The 24962-nt window shown below is 36.5% G+C and overlaps 1 protein-coding gene across 22 annotated transcripts in view; it reads left to right on the forward strand.

Annotated features, from left to right (window-relative positions):
- INPP4B (inositol polyphosphate-4-phosphatase type II B) overlaps positions 1-24962 on the forward strand; it is a 327844-nt gene that overhangs the window by 109849 nt on the left and 193033 nt on the right. For 20 of the 22 annotated variants that reach the window (XR_016465803.1, XM_090138618.1, XM_090138627.1 and 17 more), the window contains 4 exons: positions 2036-2261; positions 3549-3593; positions 17566-17684; positions 19441-19557. Coding sequence is in view for 21 of the 22 variants with exons in the window: in XM_090138618.1 (XP_089994744.1) it covers positions 2036-2261; positions 3549-3593; positions 17566-17684; positions 19441-19557 (507 nt within the window). In the remaining variant the exon portion in view is untranslated. Of the gene's footprint in view, positions 1-1478; positions 1638-2035; positions 2262-3548; positions 3594-17565; positions 17685-19440; positions 19558-24962 lie in introns of all 22 variants that reach the window. The other 2 variants (XM_090138624.1, XM_090138625.1) reach the window with 1 other exon arrangement.

The raw sequence follows: 24962 nt of genomic DNA on the forward strand, positions 1-24962 counted from the left end.
ATTTCTGGTTACATGCATATTAAGCATGAATCAGCATGCCTTTTGTGTTTGGCAGTCTGATTTCCACTGCTGAGAGATAAGTATAAATAGAATGATTTCAATTGCAAAACATTGATTTCCCCCTAGAGCAGATGTTTCTTATTTAGCTGGTGGCAGAATGTTTTGAGGCAAAATCACTGTTCCTGTTTACATTTGAAAATAAAGAGCGGAGAGAAAAGAACACCTTGGCACATTTGAATTTTTGGTTGTAAAGCATTTGCTTGTTTGACTGTTCTAGCTAAGGCATGTCGGATATCCAAACCACTTTTATGAAAGTGTGTGGGATTTTAAAGACTGAGTGGTACAAACAGGTATTTTGTGTGCCTGAAAATGTAATTTTCAATTAGAATGACTGCTGTAAATTTTCATTGGGGAGTCTCAGATATCTTAGCATATCACATATGACATTATAGATGAAATCTCTGTGTCTAAGCTCATCTTTCACAAACAGCAAACATCAGTTTGTTCAGGTTTGGTCACTCAAGGCAAGTACATCTTCTGTGTAAACAGGGGTAAGAAGAGCATCTGCATCTCCTCCAGATTGTGAATATTCTTGTCATAAGAGCTGAATACATTCTTTCACAGACTCTCTGGGGCTGGAGGCAAGATTTTGAACTCTTATTAGCTCTTCTTTAATTACCCAGGAAAGCAGAAGGGTGTTACACCAGTTCCTTCTCCTCTTCCCTCTTGTTCCTTCTGAGTTCTGTAGTCCTACTGATCTAGAATTCTTATCAGCAGCTGCAGCCACATATTTTACACTTCCTTAGATCCACTACCAGACAAAAATACTTGTTCCACCTCTGCTGGGATTTGTGCCAACACCATTTTAAGAGACTTGCAGACTTGAGGCTTGCATCTTTTGTCCTCCATAACAATAAAAGCATAGTTAATTGTAAGTGACAGATGCTCAGTTTATGAAGTGCAAATAGGTTTAGAATAACATATGTGGGTAAGTGCCCAAGGTTAGATGCTCAAGTTAGGAAAAGGAAAATAAGTTCACTTTGTTTATGGGAAAGTTCTTTATGTTGTTTGGCTTTGAGCTAATTATGAAAGCACATAAATGTTCTGTTTCATCCAGCAGTATTATCTATGGTACATTCAGGTCAAAATGATTTTGACCAACTTATTAAGTCCTAGTTAATATGGCAACACAGATACTTGGTAGAGTTTTATGTTTCTGAGTCAGTTTGTAGCATCTTTTAAAGAAGCATTAATTTTTGTTTTTTTCCCAGTTCGTTTTTAATTGTGTGTATTGCAGAAAATGCCACGTGGAATTTGTGATTTGTCTGTGTCACAGAATTTTAAATGTTTATTCTTTCTGTGCTAATTGTAATCAAATGACTGACCCTTGCTACTTACCTGCATTTCCTTAGGAGCGCCAACTTATTTAATTTCTTTTTTTCATTTGTCCTTGGAAAACCCGATCATTATACAATTAGACTTCAGGCAGAACAGCAAAAGACTTGGATAATAATGATGGCAGAAACTCTCATGCATAACTTGGTGGATCTTTCCAGAGGAACTATGTCATGCTAAATTATCTCCATGTATTGATGAGCAGCACTCTGCCAAGGATGAATAAAACACTGAGCATAAAGGTCAGCTCTAATAGAAGAACTTATGAACATGTTCTGTTAAATCCCGCTGCCTCTGTCTGTCTGCTGCCCCTGCTAAATCAAATTCTCCTTTAACTTAGCAGTTCTGATAGGTACCTGCTGAGCTGCAGAATTCTGTACTGAAAAAGAGCTTCCCATTTCAATTTGATTCTGCCACCTCGTTTAGCAGTATTTTAATTGCTTTTGGAAGCACTCAATGGATAAACTTTGTACTGCACTGAGCATGTAAAAATAGGGGTTTGATTCAAGAGGTAAATGGGGGTGCATGGCTCTGTGATGTAGAAGAAACATAGTGCTTTTAATGGTGAATGATATCAATTTTGTTTTGATCCCTTGTCTGAGAAGGAATTGCTAAAAACAGTGTTAATGTTTTCTGATAGCTGAATTTCAGAGTGGAGAACCAGATCTTTACCCTGAAGCTGCATCGAAAGCAGATTGTGAATTTTGGGCTGTGGCACTGGGAGAGGCAAACTCAAAGTTTGAGGAATAAAATTCATCAGCTCTGGAGGTTGATCATGGAGATCAAAGAGGAGAGAGCATCAGATGAAGCACAACAGTTTCTCCCTTCATCACAAATAGACAGTCTAGGAGAGCCACAGCTTACGAGTAAGTGTATATACTCATTTTATTAAGTGGTACAGTAAAAATGCACCAGAATTTGTAGTAGTACAGATAATGTCTCAAACAGTGTACGTAATGCTGTTTAATTTGTTTGTTGACAAGGTGCAGTTGTAGATGGGCAAACTGATAAAGGTTATCTGTAACTATCATTACCTGTTACGTTTTTAGTTATTCAGATAATCTTCAGGGAAACAGATACGTAGTTACTATGTTTCTGGTATTTTTCTCTAATGTATTTTCTTCATGAAAGTTAAATATTCTATTCTTTTGTCCTACATGAAGATGTGGACTTGTTGTAAAACATAATCTGATAATTCTGGTGTGTTAGCAATACTTAGAGTCAGAGAAGTGTACTTTGTGATATAAAAGCACTTCAGGGTTTGAAAGCATCTAGCCATATTTTGAGCCATGTTTGATTTACAGGGGCCTGAACCATGTTGTATTGCTATGCACTGGATTTCTGTTGTATCAAGTGACTGATCGATCAATCAAGTTTGTATCCAGCATATTCATAAAAATGTTCCAATTTGCTGGATGTGCTAGTGATGAAGTTGAACTCTGAGAAATTTGTTATCAGATATTTTTATGTAATTCTATTTTAAGATAAATGAAGGATCTTATTTGTTATTTCTTACTGACCAAGGCCTTTCTACTCTTTGCAGCTATAATTTTTTCTGTATAGACACGAATGATTAGCTGCAGTAGTGACAATGATGTTACATTAGACCTATTCTACAACATTGTTTTTCATTTTATTTTTAAAATTGCAACAAGGTTCCTTCCTTACATTTTTATATACCATCCTGGTTCTTCCAAATCTGACCAATTTGTCCAGTATTTGTGAATACAACATATGATCTTTTGATGATGACAAGATGATGATGAGACAATACATGAATGTTAATGTAAGACAATTTCATTTCTACAAGTTCAATAAATGCTGTAGTTATGATCCAATTACTTCCTGCAGAGGGTGAACAACCAAATATTATTTAACCATCCTCCAAAAGAAAATTACCTTTGCAAAGGAATGTGTCATCTTTTTATTTTTTTGGACAAATATTTCATGCAAAGATTTCTTTCAGTGAGTTTTTAATACGAAGTGTTACTCCACTCATTGTGGCAGGTATTTGGTGTGGTATGAGTTAGGCACGTCAAACTTTTAGGCTGTATTAAAAACAACACAGACACCACCACACATAGACAAAAAAAGCAGATAGGTAAATCAAATTATTTCTAACCATTTTTTTTACTTTTTCTCAACTTTAAAAGGTATTCAGAGAATTGCAAATGAGCCAAAGCTGGAGTTCAGTCTTGGTAAGACAGAGTTTTGTCATCTTGGAGTTGCAGTGTGTGCCTGTATGCATGTGTGAAGAATTTGTGTACATAATGTTACATAGTATAACATATTATCTCTAGAAAAATAAGTAAATAAAAGAATTGTAGTTCATTTAGACCAGAGATCTGCCTATGCACGTGGCTTTATGTTCTTAATTCATCGAAATAACTGAATATATGTATAAGGTTGTCCCATTCCACCTGACAGTTACAACATTCTTTATTTGTCCTTTGTATTATTTCACCCCTCCCTCCCACTCTCGTGTAATGCATTATGCCAGCTGGGCTTGTGAACTTACAGTATTCACTATATGAATCCTTCTGTATTCTTTCAAAAAAAAAAAAAAAACATTTAAAAATAAATTCAGAAATCTATCCTTCTATCCACGTAGGGTAGGAGTTGTCTTAATTTGCATTGCCTCATTCTGTCACAATCTTTAAATATCAGTCTGCTAATTGTATCACTGAATATGCAAGGCTCAAAAAATCCTCAGTAGTGAAAGCTGGGAAGCTATTCAACTAGTGTTCTGGCTATTTGAAAAATTCTCTTTGTATGACATTTGTATTACATAACAAAAAATATATAATTATTATACAAGGAGAACAATCATTTTCATATATAATATGTAAAATATTTCATATTTATAATTTTCCTGTTGACTTAGATTCATCTGAATTCTCTCTGCATATTATAGAGAGATATGTAGAATCTAAGTAGAGAAATATACATAGAGATATCTATTCTCTATATGACTATGTGTTGTGTTTGACAACCCATCATATATCTAGTATAGCATGACTCATTTTTGCTGTGTTATCAACTTAGTTTTTGTGTTTGTAAGAGGTAATTGTTCACAGAAGTGGTCATGGAGATGCTTGCAACTTGTTGGCATGCCTTGCTTCTTAATGATGTTCAGTAAGCACGTAGGACTTGCACGGAAACTAAATTTACACATGTTATAAAGATTAAAGTTCTGTAACACCTTGCTGTGTAACAGTTATTCACCATGGTGAGCTTAAGTGCAGTGATATTTGTTTGCTTTGAAGTGGGTCAGAGTATGTGATGAACAAGGAATATTGGGTCGATCATGATGATGCAGCAAACTTCCTAATATGAATCATTTAAACTATGAGGTATGAGGTAGTATTCTTCACCTCTGTGTAATTTAAATCTATTTTGTTTCTGGACACTTTCACTTTTAAGCATTTCTTTTTTTTTTCCCCCCTTGATCTACCACGGAAAAGTAGATGATGCTCTTGTAAATACAAATGTGTACCAAGCAGGGCTGTGACTAAGAAAAACATTTTCTTTTAAATCGGATAGAATAAAGATTGTGACTGTCATGTTTTGATGTAAATGCATCTAGAGACTAATTTTGAATAGCTATGGCTAAACTACTTAGACAGAAGTCGTAGATACCTGAATTTGAAAAGCTATTTAACACTTGAAAGGTTTTTATGGAATGTAACCATTCTGAGAGACAAGGTTTTATCAACTTAGTTCTCAAGTGATGCAGCAGATAATAGGATTAACTTCTGTTAGGAATGTTCAAATTCTGAAATGTATCAAATCAATGCGATTATAGGGCTGTGGGAAAATGAAGCTAAAAGTAATCCTTTTTCAAATCTTAAATAAAATTGCTGGTCTTTTCAGTAAACTCAATTTCTTCTTGATAATGAAAATGGTAATTTTGGTCTACCTCACACTTTTTTTTTGTAGGCTTCATAAATGTTGATTCCTGTTTTTTCAGATTCTTCTCTATCTAAAATTTCAAAGGGGTAAAGTTTTTGTGTCTTTTAAAAGATGTGAAGTTTTCTGGGAGGTTGAGTATGAACTCAATCCCTGATGAAGATGACTGGAAGCTGAATAACTACAGGAGATCAGTCTAAGCATGGGTTAATCTACCTTAATTCTTACTGATGTGGGCACTCGCCCTGTTTTGCCTGAACTGATTCCAGATCCTGATCTAGAATACTCAAAGCAATCAGAAACCTTTATGGTAATTTATAAGTCTTGCTGAGAGTTACTTGGGAGAAGAGTTCCAGAGTTATTGAGGAATTTGTTGATATAGGTAGACATTTGATTATGTTAAAATTGAATGTGTTAATTTGTTACTTAGGTATTAAAAAAAAAAAACCACCAAAAAACAACTCAGTAGCTACCTTAATTAGTTACTTATTTTTATGAGCTTAATGCTTGCTTTCTGAAGTACTAGGCATTCCAGTGAACATAACATAAACTTTTAAATTATTCTGACATAACTGAAAACTTGTGTTTCCAGGGTATTTTAAAAGTAGTTCATTGGAATGTAGAATTAAGGATCATTAAACTAAAGAGGAGTTATTTTCAGACACACCACTGTTCTTTTTTCCTCATTATTTTTATCTTCCTGCTTTTTCTCAAAAATACATCACCTACTTTGCATATTTCCTTCTGTTTTTCTTGCCTATGTACTCTTTCAATTCAGTTTTTGAACCCTATTCTCTCAAGTGACTCTTCAGTAGTGACTTCCATGTACATCTTACATCTCATGAATTGAGCCTTTATTTTGGAGGGTGGGGGTGTGCATGTGTGTGGCCCATTAAACCTTTAATCTTTAGGTTGCCAAAATGATGAAACAGCATGAGTGGGAAAGACGTGTATGATTTGATGACTGAGCTGGAGAGGGAAAGTGATGGTTTACCTTACTTAGAAAGTTCTCTAGTGAAAGAACATTTATGATAACATCTTTCTGGAGTAGGCTGGCAGTCAGTCCATTATCCCATTGCATAACCAATACAGCTGCAGGAACAGCTCTTGTATGACCTGATGGCCTTGTGTTTATCTGATACGTAGTGAATGATATGACCGCAAGTGATTAGTTTGTGGTTCTAGGAAGCTCTTCTGGATGAAGGGAACCCTTATTGAGAATCATTTCCTTTGCAGATGTTTATATGCTGAGAGCAACAAGCCAACTCAAGCTGAAAAATTCCTTTGTTCTTACAGAAAACTCTGTGAGACTTCCTTACCTACAACAAGATTTAGATGATAGTCCTGGCACTACTGTTGTCTTCCAGCCTTTCCCTACTTCCCAGGAGGCTGACTTTTTGTCTGGGAAAATAATTGATTTTTAAAAAACATGCTGTCTTTGTCAAAGAGACTGAGTAGACCTAGAGTGTCTGCAAAATATTTTCAGCTATACATGTTAGTCTGGTTCATAGTGTGTATTGCTAAGAATAAGCTTCACTTTTATAAGTTCTCTAATAGCTATTGTTTCACCTGTTAAGAAGGCTGATTTCATCAAACAAGAATGTCTCTTAATTTTGCTTTAATTTTTAACTTCTATTTAATGAGAAATAGTATATACAGCAAAGATTACTTAAGGGTCAATATTATTGTTTGTTTTGTGTTTTAGTAGCTGAAGTGTTAGTTTTTCCTGCTGTCCTTTACCCCATATGGTTTTGGGAGGTCTGCTGCGCAGGTGTAAGAAATAGACTGTATGTTTGAATAATTGGATAAAGTCATTTAGGAAGCGAAAAGTAACATGATTAAAGAACTTGGAGCGTGTGAGGAGAGGCTGAAAGAGAGAGCTAGGATTCTCTTGTTCAGCCTGGAGAAGTTATATGCAGTTGATAATGTGTATAAATACCTGGAGGGAGACGGGAGGCAGTGAGGATGAGGAGCCAGATTCTTCTCAGTTATCCTCTGTGAAAGTGTAGTATACAATAGATGCAAGTTAAGATATTTGAAATTCTATCAGAACACGGAGAAACAGCCCAGAGTGGCTGCTGAGTCTTCATCCTTCGAGATGAATAAACTCAACAGAGTACTGGGAATCCTGCTGTAGCTCACTGTGCTCTGGCGGAGGGGTTGGGATTGAGTTCAACATGTCATTTACGACCAAAATCTTTCTGGAATATGTGTGACAGGGATTTGCCACATAATTTAACAATAAGGTTTTTTGGCCCCCTTTAGAGCCTACTGTTAGTGACTAGCTTGTAACTGACTCTTAAAATATTCTGCAGCATGCATCAATAATAAGGTCTTTGTTGGCTTGATCTAGAAATCCTTCAGGATTTCTGTTATTATGTTGAAATTAGTGGTCTGAAAATTGTTGTCATCTGTCTGATCTAGAGCAGTTTTTGGGAATTTCTCTTATTATATGTTTCATGGTGTGTTTAGCGTGATTCAGGTAAACACGCTTGTGATATCAGCATAAATTTTTTCTTGGGCAAGGCGCAAGTTGGAAGCAGACTGAGCTGAGCAAAACTGAAAATTAAATTTTGGTTGCCTGAGATAGTATCTGATTAGTGCATATTCTGATGTTTTTTCTGCATATTTGCACGTGAAGCTTTGTTTATTTCTGTATATTCTTAGGGGAGACTTATTAGCACAAGTGCTTGTAAAATGTAAACATAGAGCAGAAAATTGTTCCTGAATACATATTTACAGCACTGAAGTAAAATTCAAACAGACCCTTTTCATCCTGAGTTGAAACTTCCCCCTTTTTCCATGCATGAAAAAGTTGAGGACGAGCTGAGGGTGACAGTTAAATTATTAGCACTCTTTACCATGTGGGTCGGTCTGAGTTCTGAAGTTTTATCAAAGAATGATGACTGTATCCTTGATTCAATTTCAGTGACAATTTTAATATGAAATATGAAATGTAGAAATTAACTTTCATATTCTTATTTTGTCCCCTCTATCCCTGCTGCTAGTAACTCTTCAACTTTTTTGGGGTGCAGGGGTTTCTTTTTGGTGCTTAATCAAGGTGGGATGATTGCAAGAGGATGATTTGAATGTCTATTTGTATGCTTTTAGTGACTTTCTGTGTTTTGTAGCTGCTAAGTTAGCGATGAACAGAATGATCAACCTGGATCCAGCCGCATCTGACCTCTTTCTGGTCCAGTGCTTAACTGAATTCTAAGGGGTACTGGCATCATTTTTCCTTCAGCCTTCCCACTGGGTCTGTTGTGAAGGAAATAAGCACTGATGTTTTTTGCAGAGCATGGGCTAGCAGCTGTGCCCTGTCACCTCCTGCCAGCCCGGGACTGTGAAGATAGGTGTGCAGTTTGCAAATCTTGACAGGGCCTGAGGTAGAGGCATTGCTGCTCAGCATTGTCCAAGCTAGGTTGATAGGGACATACCCAGAAATTGACCTTTGTGTATGCAACGATCTTTTGCAGTTGAAAGCTTAAATACCTGGAGACTTTAAATATCTCCAGAACTAGATAGCAGGTGTGTGAAGTGCTCTGTTTAAAATCCACTGGTGGGCACCTGCCTTTTTGTGAGTTGAGTCTTGACTTCTTGCTAGCACATCCTGCAGTTGGTCTTCTAGCTCTAGGTCTGCAAAACACTTAATAAAGAATTCTCTGGAGATTTCCTCATGTCTTTCCTTCCATGCTTTTCTGCTGGATGTTGGTCACCTTATAATTCCAGAAGAACTTGGATAATTTGGGCGACAAACAGCAAGGAAATGACTTGCAGTTTACAAAGTCCTTTTCTTTATTCATGCCTCTTGTACAAAATAGTAATGATTAAACAGATGTGTAACAGATTTGTTTTGCTAGGCCAATAGTATAACAGAAACATTGTGAAGTAGCTCAGAGCGTAATCTCTTGACTTTTAGGTATTTAAAAGTAATGCACTGTGTTTACTGAACGTTTGTCTCTCAAATGACTGTTGTTAAATACATCTCTAAATATGCCTATAAAAATAATTGCAGTAATGCTTTCATGTTCTAAAACGTCTCCCAGTGGACTTGCTTTTTTTTAATCCTTCTGTGAGGGATCAGAAGTTCTATAAAAAGAAAAACATCTAATTAATAGAAAACTTAAGTCATCCTCTTTTTGAATGCGTTAGTTATAGATGTACTTATTTTTGGAATACGTGTCCTACAGTGAGGTTTGACTTGAAAATGAAGCTCCCCAGCAGGCCCTGAATGAACAGAATTGTATTTGAAGCACTGCACAATTCTATGTGATACTGGATGCTGCGTGGTGCTGTGGACATTACAAGCAGTCTCACTTAATCTGAGGTCCTTGGAAGGACTTGACTGAGAACAAACTAAATAACATTCATTATTATTTTACCCACATCTTCTGTTGATAATGAAGTTTTGAATACTGCTATGGACACTTCAATTTTTGTGGTTAATCATATTTTCAATGTAGTTCTTTCCAGCTGTGCGGAATATAAAACTGAAATAAAATAGACTGAACTAAAAAAAAAAAGCTTGAATATTTTGTGGAATATTGTTTAAATGCTGAAAACAAGTGTTGGAGCTGACAACGTGACATAAAAACCTCCATGTTGATTGAAAATATATTTTACAGGGATTGGGTGAGTACAGAATTTTATTTTCCTGAATTTGGAAGAATTTGGTCTTCAAAGACCAGAATTCTTAACATCTGGTAAGATGAAGATTTTTTTTTTCTCCATGTTAATCTCAAATTCACCTGGAGATCACTCTACAGCAATAAATGGAGATTTGTTTTAGTCCTTAACTAATGTTTCTTCTTACATTATTATTTGAAGAAGAAATGAATAGTGCTATTCACTAGCAGTTTCTTGTGGACAACAGGGCTACGACCACATAGTTGGCTAGCCTGTAGTTGCTGGACTCTGTGTTGCTTAATTTTGTCTTTATTATCAAAAGCAAAATGTTTCATTTGTCAACTGGTACAGCACTATATTATATAAATGCTTATGTCAAAGTAAGCTCTGTATGCTGGAAAGCAAGAGATGTGGCAGACTGAAAACTGTGTGAGACTTGGTGCTTCTTTCTGTTTGTCTTCTGGTGATATTGCAAATATTTTTTGTAAATTTATTTCTGTGGAGATGGAAAAAGTTAAAAATGAACAGTACATATTTTATTTATAGTCTCTTTTAAGTTCTATATACTTGCTGTGAGCTTATAGTATGAAGGAATGCATAGTTAAAAGAAAAAAGGAAGTCTTCATACTGTTCGCTATTCTCCTAATTCTTCTTTTGGAGCTTAAACCTGTAGCCACTCTGTTTACAGGATAGTGGGAAACTGGAAATTACAGCAAATTTTCTTCTTTATTAGAAACTGGCTATGAGAATATTGGGAAAATGTGAAGGGAGAAGTGATATTTAGCTCTGTTTCCAGGACATTTAAACCTTTCTGTGGCATTCTAAAATGCCAAGAATGCCAAAATAAATTACATCCATAGAACAGCAGCAGATTCATATCAAAACATACTTGTTAGGAATATATTTTGGAATGTGTTATGTATAGCAGGTTTTTTTTAGGCTGCTGGGCATTTTCCTTCTTTCCTTTTCTCACTGCTCTCTCCAGAGAATGAAGACACCTTCAGGGCAAAGCATAAATACCATTAATAGGTTGTGCCATGATCAGGATAATTTTGGACTGAAGGTAAAGTCAATAACTGAAAATGTAAAACAGCAAAAGCTGTGCTTTGCTGTCCTGCAACTGCTACAGAGCATGAGAAGAACAGAGTTCTCTGTTCAATTCTGCACAGTGTGCTCTGTGAAGAAATGTAATCTTTTTGGAAAGCATTCCATTTTATAACGGAGTCTGATACTATATGATAGAAATACTCTGAGCTTCCAAAGTTAAAGAACTTTTAAAATACTCTATCACACTTCATCATCTGTTTCACAACTTAATGCCTGAAGCACATTTCTATGACCTTGATGCCACTGTATAACTTAAGTTAAGAGAACACAGGTGGTGGACATCTTACCCACAACTGTAAATAAAGCTAGAAGGCGATGTGGGTGATGACCATGCAGGGAGCAGGTCATCTAAGAAGTTAGTCATGGGTTAACTGCACTGCTCAAGTATCAATTGAACACAATGAGGGTTAACACAAGTGCCATTGCATTCATTTTAGCACTGAAAATACAATGCCTGTGAGCTCTATGTTGATCCAGTTAGGCAGTTTCCTGACTCTCTTGCATCTATCATGCTTAAGCTCTATAAATAACTGGAGTTGTCTAGGCTGAATGGCAGGGAAGCAGTGTGAAAAAGGTCTGCTCTTGCATATTCAAAAAGCTGAAACCCACACTCAGGAAATGCCTGTTATTGCTCTTGGTAGTGGCAGAGCAAATTTACGCCTTAAACTTTTGCATTTATTTTACTTTATTGGAGAAGGAAGAATACTATTTCAAAGTCCTGTACTTAATGCTCTGGCCCAGCTTAGGCTTTGGGTAAAACACAAAATATGCAACAAACTGAAATTTCTCCAGTCCTGAAAAACCTGGAGTTGGCAGAATTTGTTTTGGAATTCAGCACTCCTGGGCATGATCACGTATCCCAACTCTCCACTAGCATACAGTGTTTTCTAACCAACAGACCGTGCTTCTGTCCTCTTTGAGTGTTTACTAAATAATTGTGCTATTTTATCTGCAAGTTAGGTGGGTAATTTATAGTTTTTTTTGCTAAGTATACTGATACATTAGTTGCAGTGAGCGTCAATAACATCAATTTTTTTTTCAAACTTGTGTTTGTGGAAATGTGATGGAGATCTTTGTTTTGTGTAATATGACTTCCTCATCATCTTTTTTTTCCCTTGGATGGTTAGTTAAAAAAGAAAAACTCTTCCCACTGTTAATTATAAGTATCCCTGAAGAATACTTAACCGTATTACATACATGCATTTCCTTGTGATACAATTAGGTTGCTTTAGCAACCAGCTGTACGTTCTAGAGAAGAGAGATGTATTTGTATTTTCATACAAATCTCTCATCCCCAGATGTGGGAACTGTGATCTTAGACCTGTTCTTAGGTAAAAATTAGTGGAGCTTAACTTATTTGTATGCATGATCCAAACGCAGTTTTCTATACACGTTCTTTTCCCAGTACTCAGTGTTGTACTGTGGATTTTACTGGGAGTTCACAACTGGAAACTGCTGTGGAAGAAACTTCTTTCCAGTGTAGGAGTCTGTTCTTTCTAATCCCTAGGTAACGATTTATTATGAGACTCTATCTGGGAAGCTGCTCATAAACACCATTCTGGGCTAATACCAGTCCTCCAACGCTTCCCTTGGATGCTTTCAGGCATGTTCCTCCACACAGGACACATCTCTCCTGTTCTTTCTTTCAGTTCCCTTTACGCTCCTAAGGGCAAGCATGTGCCCAAAGTTGTCCTGTGTATTCCAAAGCTTATTATTCCTAAGCCTTTGTGTTCCTGGATGAAAGTCATCTTTTCAGCAGTCTTGGTTAGCAGTGCCCAGTGAAGGCAAGGCAGAAGCAGTGACTGTGTGCTTTCTTCCCTTCCACTGCTCCTCAGGGCAGAGGTTAAAAGAAAACACCAACAACAAAACAGAAACAACAACAAAAAAGTACTGTTTAATGTTCTGCATATAACACAGGTTTAAATGTAGACTATATATATGTATATATATATATGAGAGATGAGCCTCTTCCATGTCCCTTTTCTTCAGATACTTCTGATTTTCTGTTGGGAGTGCTTACAAAATAACAAGCTCTGGAGAAAACAGGGGTATTGTTTGGTTTAATTATTGTCCCTTGCTGGCTCACTGGAATCTATCTAGGTGTGGAAGATGGAAAGGGAAGAAGTTATGGGGAAATTGTGTTGTTTCTATCACTGGTTAGAGGAAAAGCTACTTCAGAAATTACCCTGTGGGCTGATACACAAACTGTGTGAATCCCTAGACTGATAAGACGTTCACCAGTGTTCTGTTATTTCATACTATACACTATATACTAACAAAAATGGACAAACATGGTAACGTCAATGCCATTTCCTAATTTTTGGTATAGTCCCTGGCTTCCTGCTTTATACAACTCTAACTTTGAGCAGAGGATGTCTTTCATTCTTTTTGCCCACCTAGTTTGTTCCAGCTGCTGGAGCTTTTCCAGCTCAGGGAGGTACTGCATTCTCCCCATTCCTCTACGAGATTAATTTCTTCCAGATCCATTGGTTTCAGTGGCTGGAGCAATGTTGAGCAGGTGGTCTGAACTGTAGCTTCAGATGAAGAATTTCCAGACGACTTTTTTTCTTCTGTGACTCTATTACTGAAAACGTGAATCAAGTTGCTACTGTTTTACAGCATAGCCCAGTTACAAGCAAACAGTAAGCAGGCATTTTCTTTTGCTGACTTTGTGTGCATGTGCACACAGAAAGATGAAGATCACAGCCTTGCATGCTTGTGCAGAGCAGAGAACAGTAGAATGGTGCACGTGGCAAAACTCAAGAATCAAGTGTTTACTCACACAGCTTATACTTACTGCACACAGAGCTTATAACCATAGTAGTGGTACTGGAATGTGTAGAACAGTGTATAGGCACAACTAGAAGAGAAGTATTTATTTACTGTGATTCATGAATAATATTGCAGTGTTAACTGTAGAACAGCTACAGCAATGACAATGAAACAATTCTTCACTTGTATCATTAGAAAATGTTAAATGATAACTGTTAAGGTATTTCCTGATTTGAGGAATTTTAAATGGTAAGACAATTTATACATAGGCCAGGACATTTTGCAAAATACATAATTACAAATTTGAAAATATATTCTACAGCATTTGAAAATATATTCTACAGCATTTCAGCTTTTTGTCTTGCTCCTCAGATTGTGGGTTCCTTTGTTATTTTTCTTTATTTTCTTTGCTTACTACATGGAGGAATAGTTTCTTCTTGCCATCTTAACTTTTTCTTTGTTGATCTGAAAGCGTAAATTATTCCTAGTGCAGTTCTTCCTTAAATATTCATTGTACACGAGTATGCTTAGCAGAGATGTGATCACCGGGGCAGTGGATGATTCAGGCATTTACTCACTGAGTCAGCGGTCACAATGAGTAGATTCATATACTTCAGGCATGTAAACACGAGCTGTCACTTCAGTTCACTGAGTTTTGATCTGGGGTTTTTGCAAAATTATTTCCGGAATAGTGAAATATTGAGAAGTAATGTGTATACATTCTGTTTGGATGGTAGGTTGTGATGTGGAGTATTCATGTAATGTTACCCGCTTTCACTGTCTTAGGAGAACAGCCTTATTATTCATTTTGTTCGCTTTATCATCAGTTTTTGATTAACATGTCAATGATGTTCAGCAGCTGTATCTAAATACAGAGTGTACATCCTGTACCTCATTGCATATCTATGTAATGTTTCACCTTGTCCAAAGAGTCTTTCTTAGGCAAGTCCTAATATTTTCAGAGATTTTGCTAGTTGAAAGGACGCTCTTTCTTAACATTCAGTGTGGGGCTGTGGAGCTGGCCAGACTGTGGATATGATATTTAAAAAAAAAAAACTTGTCCCATTCTTTTGTGAAAAGTTACTTAAAATAGAATATGTTAGTTGGGTCATTTTTAAGGGGCATGAAGATGTGTTCTGGCCCAGACTGACAAATTCCAGGTCACTGCAACTCTTCTCTGCTAGTGACAATCTTATTCAGTATCTTCTCTGACTGAAGGATAGCAGTGAATGGCAGTGACTCAGCCTCACAGTAAACACAAATAACTTTGTCTTCAAATAGTTGATTTTTTTTGTCGTATTGTTTTAATCTGTCTTCTCTGGGGTCTCCCAGATCTTCTGATACTTTCTGCTGGACCTCCCAAATTGGAGTTATGCACATCAGTTATTTTCAGTTAACTCCACCCACCAAAATTCAACATTATCTTGCTATGCTGCCTTTTTACAAAAAAAAAGAATCAACTGATTGGGTTTTCTTCTAAAAAATCAGTGGTCTCCTGTGCTCACCATGGCAGCGGCCACTTGGTGCGCTCTTCTACGTATTGCTTTTGATTTGTCAGTGGGATAAAAACTTGTGATATTGGCTGATAGAAGACTTAATTGTATCTACGTAATGTATTTGATATGTCCCATGTGTATATCAAGATGTTAGTAACTGAGGGATTTATCTCCATTCAGAATGCAGTGGTACTTCTTTCAAGAGTTTAGCTGTAGGATTCTTGCCAGAAGCTGAATATATTTTATTTTTTTTTAATTTTTATTATATTTTATTTCATTTTATTTTACTTTTCCAGAGTTTGTCTCTTTTCCTGTCATCTCTGGACATCCATTGAATTGAGCTGGCCACCCTTCCTTTTTGATGGTTGTGAAAAATATGAGAGTTAGTTTTCCAGATTCCTGGAGAGAATATTTACACTTGTTGTTCCTTTGAAAAAGCATTTTTAAGTGTGCTGTATTCTAAAAATGGAATCATAGAGTAGAACAGCGATTTAAAGATTGGGTGATGGTGTAAGATGAGGATTTCAGGTGAAAATGGCTGTATCTGCAATTTCTGGTGACCTGATATCGCTTCCTTATGTCAGTTGCGGTTGCTGTTACTTTAATAAATAAGTGTCATCTCCACTGTTGGTCACAAAACGGTTCAGATAGACTTGTGTCTGCCCAACCTGCTGTAGTTAGTTAAATACTTTTCTATAAATTCAATAAAATAATTCTTCAGGTACTACCAGGTATTGAGAGTAACTTCAATAATGTAGCGAACCTTAGAAGTAAAGATTTGCTGGCAACTTGCTATTGAAGTCTGGTGCTAATTAATAAGAACTCCATCCATGCACAAACTTTTATCGTTATCCTACTTTTACCACCAAATGATGATAAGGTCAGTTTCAGGCTTTGCAGTGAGATTTCATTGGATATTAAGGTAAGAAGAAACTTCAAGGTGTTCCATGAAGGTTAGATTTAATTATTTCCTTCTTCTTGTAACCATTACGGAAAAGTACTAATAAAAGGCTGGATGGTTCATTTTTGTTTTCTTTAATCCTCAAGTGGCAGGTGCAAGCCCAAAGGAAAAATGGTATAAACCAAGCTGAGCTGGCCTTTTGTGTCTATCAGAGTTTTCTTTGCTTTCTCATAAGACCAGGTTTGCTTGCTAAGAGGATAATTTGACTCACCTTTAGAAAGTTAAAGGTCAGCTGCGCTTGAGGAAGCCCCTGTTTGGCAGTGACCTCCATAAAATGTCCTCAGCTCTTTCTTAACAATTACCCTCTCTAAAACGGTTGGCTTTTCTTTTCCTGCCTCTGAATTCTAGGATTCCAGTGTTGCTCAATGAACTGCAGAAAATACTGGATAGATCCTATTTTAGTATTCTCTGTTGCATGTTCCGTACTGAATGTAAGGTGGATGGCTTTTAACTTTAAGCCAGTGTATGCCATATCAGTACATGTCCTGTCTGCAGTGTAGCTAATGGTGATTTTATTTCTCTCCTGCTCCTTTTTTTGTCATCTTTTTCTTGTTGCTTTTTTTTGCGTTATGTCAGAAAGCTTGAAGTCTAAAAAATTAACTCAGTCATCTGTATCACTATAAGCACAAGATAAAAATGAATTATTAAACAAGAACTGAATTCCTTGATATTTTTTCAAGTAAAATGTGTTTTTAATAATGATCTAAAGTAGCCAGAAATCAGTTATTCTTCTCATGTACGTGCCAGTCAATGACAAAAGAATTGTTTTGCTGTCTGATTTTAATTATGTACATTTTTATTATGAGTTCTACTAAAAAGCTTGTAATGTGACATCACACGATGTAAACCAATCTGATCACTGATAGCATTTAACTGGCTTAGAATGTCTTTGGAGTGTTCATATGCTGGAAAACTCTCAGAAAAGAAATGATCAAGTTAGGCTGCTAAGAGAGAGTTCATGGCAAATTAAATGCTTATGTAAAATTACCCACTATCCCAGTGTGTGCGAGTGTGAGGGTATGCGTGCGCACATGTGTATTCTGGAGCTGATGAGCCTCTGGTAGGGAGCTTTGCAGAAGCTGCAAGTATTTTTAGTGGAAACGAAATCTCAGTTCAGTTCTGCAGCATGTGACTTCCTATTTCTGTAAGTTACTTCCAAGAGACTTCCTCTGTTAAATCGGCTTGTCTCTGGAGATTTGAGCTGGAGCTGGAGTGTAGTCTGCTTTGTCCTGTGCCTGTGGCTGAGTTTTCCCACAGTTCTCATTTGAGTATTTTATTTTTCTTTTGTGCTGTCTCCAGCATGCAAGGATCTAGTGGCTGCTACCCGTGATCGGAAGCTGAATACGTTTATACAAGTCTCAGTGGTACATCCAGCAGAGCACGTTTTGACGAGGTATTCAAGTACTGAAATCGTGGAGGTGAGTGTCTTTCATATTCAATTAACGCATTAATTAATTAATTGCTCTTTTTGTTGTTTCCTTAAAAAAGTGAGTGAGAAATGAAACGAGTTAGTGCAGAGTCTTAGGTAAGGAAGCACACACTGGCTGTTAGCAAAGCGTACCTAAGAGCGTTCTGTAGTTCTTGGCATTTAACCAGGACAAACAGCTAGTAATGAACTTGCCTTTTCATGAAAGCTCTATTTTTCTAAGCAAAGACTTACAGAGTACTCCAGTTCTTCAGACGTTGGTCTGGACTGAGACAGTGAATAGCTGCTCTCATGAAAGAGCAAGGCTATTTTAAATAAAGGTAAACTCAGAGTACAGTGAGTTTGGAAAGTATTTTTGAATTATAGAAGAACAGAGGCACTTTATATAGTCAGTTACACTTTCTGGTTTTTGGTCTATTTCTTTTTTCCATTGGAAAGATGATTTTTTGCAATGTGAAAAATATTAGCCTACTTCTATGATTTGGAGAAAGTATATGAACACAGGCATAACATACATGATAGTAACTTGTGTCATGTATTGGAGCAAAAGCTGTCTGAGGCTGCTTTGCTCATTTTCATTTTGCACTGTAAGCATTAGCATCAAAAACAACAAAAATCAATTAAATATAAAATTATTTAAATCTGAACAGACAATGTAGGTATATAGCTTATTCACTTTGCTGTTTACTGCAGAGATTCATTAAGAACAGAAAAGTCTTAGTGTAAAAGTAAATGTCTGAATTTACTTTACCAAAGGCTTTGGTAAAGTTTTGACTGTTAAATACATTAAGAATATTTCATGAGCTCTTTGTGATCTTAAAGTTTCACCCAACTACTAAATTAAATTGTGGTTTCAACTACCAACCATCCTGAAACTGCTTGCTTCAAATATCTTCTATCTGATCAGGATGTTTCATTGCAGACAGTCTTGAACAATGTTGTGAAGTACATGTAATAGATGTTTATTTTTTTTAATACAAGTGTGTACCTAAGGCAATGTCTTGATATAGAACGTGTTTGAGGGCATGAATAATTCTCCAAAATTGTTGTCAAGGCTCTCAGCTTCTTTCATAGTCAAGCTTTTGGGGTGGAGGTGTCATGGGCAAAGAAAAGTTAATTTCAGCAAGTGAAATTATATTTATCATACTAAATATTAACAGAAAATTTAAGAATTTACTAGTCTGGTAAGTTTGGGAATTATGATGCTATAATTAAGAGTAAAGGAATTACAAAGCACAGAAACATCGTCTTAGTCCATTACTGTCTAAAGAGAGGAACTATAATCCCTGCAAAAAAAAAAAGTCAATATCCTTAATGTAATATGAAGATTTTCCGTATCATTTCTATAGACTTTTCATTTTGATTTATCTAAGATATCTCAATATTTTTGGCTAAGTTCTTAGTTCATTTAAAGCGCTGTGAAACTAAATACTTTACAAAAGTATCACAGCAGAAGGGAGGACACTTCTTAATACAGATCACTAGTCTAGATACTGATGCCTGCAGACTGAACTGTTTGGCATGTTTATAGGCTGTTTCAGAAGCACTTAAATTCTTTTCCGGTATTACAGAGTTTTAAAGTTGTCTGGTTTGTTACTCATTTCTTGTAGCACTGAGCTTGATACAGCAAAGAGATGTAGACATATAAGTTCTGGTAAAGAGACCATGGTTTCTGTACGTACATCCATAATGGTGTGCTACACATTGCACAGCTGTTACCTCACTGAATATTTACTTGTGTTGCACAGGGAACAAGAGATCCACTGTTTCTGACTGGTGTGACATTCCCACCGGAATACCCCATCTATGAAGAGACTAAAATAAAGCTCACAGTCTATGATGTCAAAGATAAATCTCAAGACACGGTGAGCATGTTGGTTGTTTTGCATAAATCTTGCTGAGAATTGAATTTCCACCATGGTGTGTTCTTCATCTCTTTTCAGCAGGCTTGCGGCTTGGAAAAATGAGGTCATGTAGATTGGCTTTGCTCTTACATGATATACTTTATTTCATTTATCATATTATAGAGAAAGAGAACTATGCAGTTGGACCCTTTGCTATTGTTTAATTGGTTACACGAATCACTGCAGGTATTTCTGGAAAATGAAAGGTTACTCTCGTGTACTTTTTGAAAGCAGGGAACATAGGGAATAGATTGGGATAGCAACATGAGTAAGTTTTCAGAAATATTATTTCCTACTGAGAAGAGGTAGGAAATAGGGAGGGTTGGTTATGTTTTTCTTTTAAACTCTTGCGCGGGGATGCCTGCTGCTCATGTAGGGTTTGTGTTGATTTTTAAGGATCCAAGATCACGTCTGTCACTAAGGGTGAATTGTTTGGGTTCCAGTGTTGTGCATTTTTAGTGTCAGTTTCTTATACTGACAAATAGTTACTTCAGAAGGTATATGGAGATCACGAGGAATATGAGTGATTTAAGTGTCAGATAAAGGCCTTGAGTGCCATGTTATCTATTCTGAGTGATTTAGGACAGACATAAAGAGCTGTATGTTATGCAGGACCTATGGGAGTTGTGTTTTTCTTTTGTGACAGATAGGTTTCACTTAAGCGTTGAAAGCAGACCTTAAACCTGTCTTCAATTAGCCAAATTGCTCTTTGTGTATCTGTAATTGGCTCCTGATGTGATTAAAGACCATGGAAGCTCATGTCGTGATTGTGCATGCATTCATTATCCATAAGAAGGAAATTAAAACCATAACATGTAACTTCTGACTCTTTGAACTACGTACATGAGTAGAGTTATGTTTAGAGAACTTCAATTTATTTATTTATTTAAAGGCTAAAAGTAAGTCAATATGTTTGATTAAATTTTAAGTATTCATTAGCAAATACATTGGTTCGTCTCCCCACTGTGCTCTCTAATGGGAATTTGTGAAGTATTTTTGTCTGTAGAATATGGATTTCTTTTGGCTCATAGTAAGAGTTCTTTTTGTTTCTTAAAAAGTAACTGGGAAAGGAAATGTGCACACTTGTTTTCAGAATTAGTATGTTTTAATTTTTTGTTATGGTTTACAGGGCTTAAAATCATATCTGCTTTTTCTTCAATGTTGCAGATACAATCCCTTCCAATTTCTAAGCTATTGTGACTGACAGCATGATGGGTAAAAATATCCTATCTGTAGGGAGAAAAAAGTGAACTAGATTTGTAGACCTATCCCTCTAGTCATCTTCTAGTTAGATCTTGAGTATCTATATAGTACCTGTTCCACAGGAAAAATTACTTATGAAAGATCTAGCCTAGAGAATGAATATAATTTGGTAACTTTTAAGAACTTTTTATAACTGTTCCTTATAATTAAGTACAAGATTAGAGTATATCGCAGATAATTGCATCAATGTAGCTTATAAGTCTATGGAGACTTAATGTTTCTCTTTTTAAATTAGAAAATGTTAATGCCATCTTTTAGCCTTTTTTTTTTAATATTTTACCTTTTTAAAACTGGCTGTAAATAAGAAAAAAAAATAGGATGTAATATTGAATTCGAGGTATGTTGTATACAACGTGTGAATGACTGTGAGCCATCCAGGTTGATACTTCATTTGTGACAATATTTAGACTTCATATTCAGTTTCTGGAATATCAGCCAGAATAAAAGTAATGCCATGACTTTCTTTGCTATAATTGAAGCTATAGTACTTTGCTGTTAGTTCAGGTGAGGTTTTTGAGTCTGCAGATATATCTGGATTCATAGAAGTCAACTTCAAGTGAGATAGCTTGATTGCATTACCAGCATAGCTACAGCACTACATACCTCAGTGCTTGTTTCATGATCCAAGAAGTGGGATGCATCCCTTTGGCCATGAGCTGTTCCAAGAGTTGTGGTTTTACCGTGTAGATTATCCAGGCTACAATGAAGATGGCTTCTGAAGCTCATAAAAGCTGCTGTGACGGCTTATGACTGCAACATGTATCCCTGCCATCTCTCCAAACATGAGCACAAGTAATACATGTGGGATGAAGGGGAAACCAAGGTTTTTGAGTCTTCTGTATTATGCTAGTCTCTGCTTCCAGTCTAGACAGATTTGCTGCCAGCTCATGCAAGTGATCCATTTATGGCAGAATAAACCTTGGATGTGACTGAATACGTTGCAGGAATTGGGCAAAAAGCCACAGTAAAAAGACTCTCACAATGTCAAGGCTATTTTACTTTATTACTTTAGTTAACCGTAGTTTCAAAGTAGCTGGTATCGCTCATCACACTGCAGTTCAAAAATACACTTGTTTAAGAAGTGAATTTTGAGCATTAATTAAACTTTGAGCAGGATGTTACTGCCCCAAACGGAGGATTGTTAGGACACAGCCTTACTTTTAAAGCAATTGGATCTTTACTGTGAAGTGAAAATAATTGGATGCTGCTCAACTTGTGCAGGCAGGTTATAATGATAAAGTGAAAGGAAATGCTCCCCAGTGAGAAACAACCAGAATATTTTTTGGCAGTGCTGATATGCTGTTTATGCTGCTCTTCTAAAAAAGATTTTAAAATAACCTTCTTTCTGTCTGTCATTTAACTTGCATTTATATGAGAAGAGCAGTTTAATTATGCTTAAGTGCTGTGCAGCTGGTATCACATTCACTGTGCTTGACACACTAGATGTTCTAGCTGCACTTTTTGCGTTTTATGCGTGTCTGTCTGATGTTCGTGGTAATTATATCTTGGCTGTATCAGGTTTTCTGTAGTTGTGACTCTTTAACAGAAAGAAATACAAATTTTATTATTTTGGCCAGCCATCCTAGTTGATGGTGAGTAATTACTATAAATTTTCATGTAAATAGAAACTTCTAATAGAGATTATGCAATTCTTACTTCACTTTGACATAGCTGGAATCAAGAAGTTAATAGCGATCATAAAGTATAATTTAAATACATCCAGTAAAGCCAAGCATACAAAACAGTGAGTAGTGTCATGTTTTGAAAAATGTACAGTGACATCTGTTTCTACATCAGAAACATCTTCTCTCCATCCTGCCATGGGCAAGATTGTTTCTCCGGCTTGAGTTGTGCTGTCTTCAAGAATTTTTGATACTTGAGTTTTGTCTTAATGCTTGGGCTGCACCTGTTCTTTAAACCATTGTCCAGGAAAACTGGAATTAGAGGCTCAGATGCTGCTTGAAATATCACCACTGTGTGACTGTTGCAGAGGCATGCTATTCTTAGCTTTTTTGTAAGCATGCAGGTTTGTCCAGTTCAGTCTGTCAAGTTGTAATGCTGTGAAGGATTTGTTCACTTAAAAAATACTGCATAGCAGAAGTCAGGTAACACTGCTGGAGCTGCAGAAGATAAAAAATAGATGAGCTCATTTTATATTAAGAGAAGAGAATGCCTGATTTGGGAGGCAGCAGTCTTTTTGTTCTGTGCTGAAAATATGTACGTTTGTGTCTTATAGAACCCCGGAATTATTAAGGTTGGAAAAGGCCTCTAAGATCATCTGGTTGAACCATCAACCCATCACCACAATGTCCACTAACCACATCCCAAAGGGCCACGTGGGCACATATAAACGCCTTCAGGCATGGTGATTCCACTGCCTCCCTGGGCAGCCTGTTCCAGTACTTGACTACTCTTTCCGAAAAGAAATTTTCCCAAATATATCCAACCAGAATAATCTGATTATTTCTTGTCAGAGCAATAGAAGGTAATAAAGGTCTTGTAGCAAGCGTTCTGTGCTTTTTTGTATAGTACACTGTATTTTTAGGCAAGCACTGTAGCATTTATCTATTTTAATCTGCTTGTTTTTTTAACAATCAACTCTAATGTTTCCACATCTGCATCTGATTTGATCTGATTTAATTTAATGCAGTTACTGACACAGCTTAATATCTTAATATACGGACTTTAGAGTGGAGTTGAAAATTTTCTTGTCTTACATGTTGGAATTGTGTTGATTTAAATGCAGTGAGGTCTCAAGGTCTGTACTGATGCAGTGTTCTGGTGTGATGTGCAGTGATTCGAACTGCCTCTTGTTGATGCAGGCATGGCAAAGCTGTGGAAGCAGGGGAGAGAAGCCCTGTGACAAGTTTGTGCATCTGGTCTGTGCAGCACTCCTTGCAGATTGTTTTTCTTTAGGAAAAGATAGAATCCAGAAGCTTGACAATAAGCTTTGAAAGTGTATTGTATTGAATTTTGTGTACAACTAAGGTTAAAGACTTAGCAGACAATACTTAGCAGGTAGATGTAGTCTCCTTTAGACAGGTATTATTACTGGAATTCATGGGATACTCCAAGTACAAACAAAAACTCTAATACCATAGTTTTGAATATGTGCGTGTTTCTTGGTATGCAAGTATCCCTTCTAAAGCAGAATTGCACTGGGTTAAGTGGGAAATGAAGATTTTGAAAAAAGAGGCATTTTGAGTTTAATATGAAGCCAAATCTGAAGTGACAGTCTTCCAAGTTCCCTTGTGGGCATTGATTTGTATGACAGAACCACCACGCTGCTCAGTGTGGTTTGCCATTTGTGCAGAAGAGGCCAATGGCTTGAGTATTAGTAACAGTGCAAAGCAGTATGTGAAATGCATTAGCAGGGATAAATGTGAAAGTCTGAACATCATCTACCTGCATGCTGCCTCTACCAGAGTGCTCTTAATGCCTCGCTCTTGTGGACACAAGCTTCTGAGGCTAGGTTTCTGTTTTTCTTTAAGACCTAAGTAATCTTAGAAGTGCTCATTGTTTAATGAAAAAGCTCTTCAAATTCTTCTTCCTTTTCTCAGTTCTGTTCACTGTCATCTCTGCAGGATTTGTACAGAAATATTGCCTTAAATTAGAAACTCTTATTATCTCATTCTTTTTAATAAGGCAGTGCAGCTCAGTGTCACTGCCCTAACCACAGAAATACTTGTAATAATGCTTTATTCATGTTTCTTTTCAAAATCATGTCATAATTTTTTCATGAATTTATACTTGAATGATTCAATTTTTCTTTTGCCTCAAACTTTATATTCTTACCAAATGCCATTATTGGAGCTATAATGGAGGGAGATCTGCTTTTATTCTTCTGGGCATGTGCAGGTGGAGCACACCTTAAGGAATTATTGTCAGTCTTTTTCAGTATTTCTTAAAAGTCTGGAAACATAAAGGGAAATTCAAACTGCTTACTTTCATTTGGCTTTAGATTGAAATAAAATCTTTCTTTGAAGTGGTTGAGAGTATAAGGAGGAAAGTTTCTAAAATCTTAGGGATCTCTAAAGGAATGGAAGGTAAGCGTCAAGATCATGAAAGTTGCAGGTGTGCTTCACATGAAGTCCATTTGTAAC

This window comes from Phasianus colchicus, chromosome 4, assembly GCF_987193195.1.
Source record: "Phasianus colchicus chromosome 4, bPhaCol1.hap1.1, whole genome shotgun sequence".
In the NCBI taxonomy this organism is placed as follows: Eukaryota; Metazoa; Chordata; class Aves; order Galliformes; family Phasianidae; genus Phasianus; species Phasianus colchicus.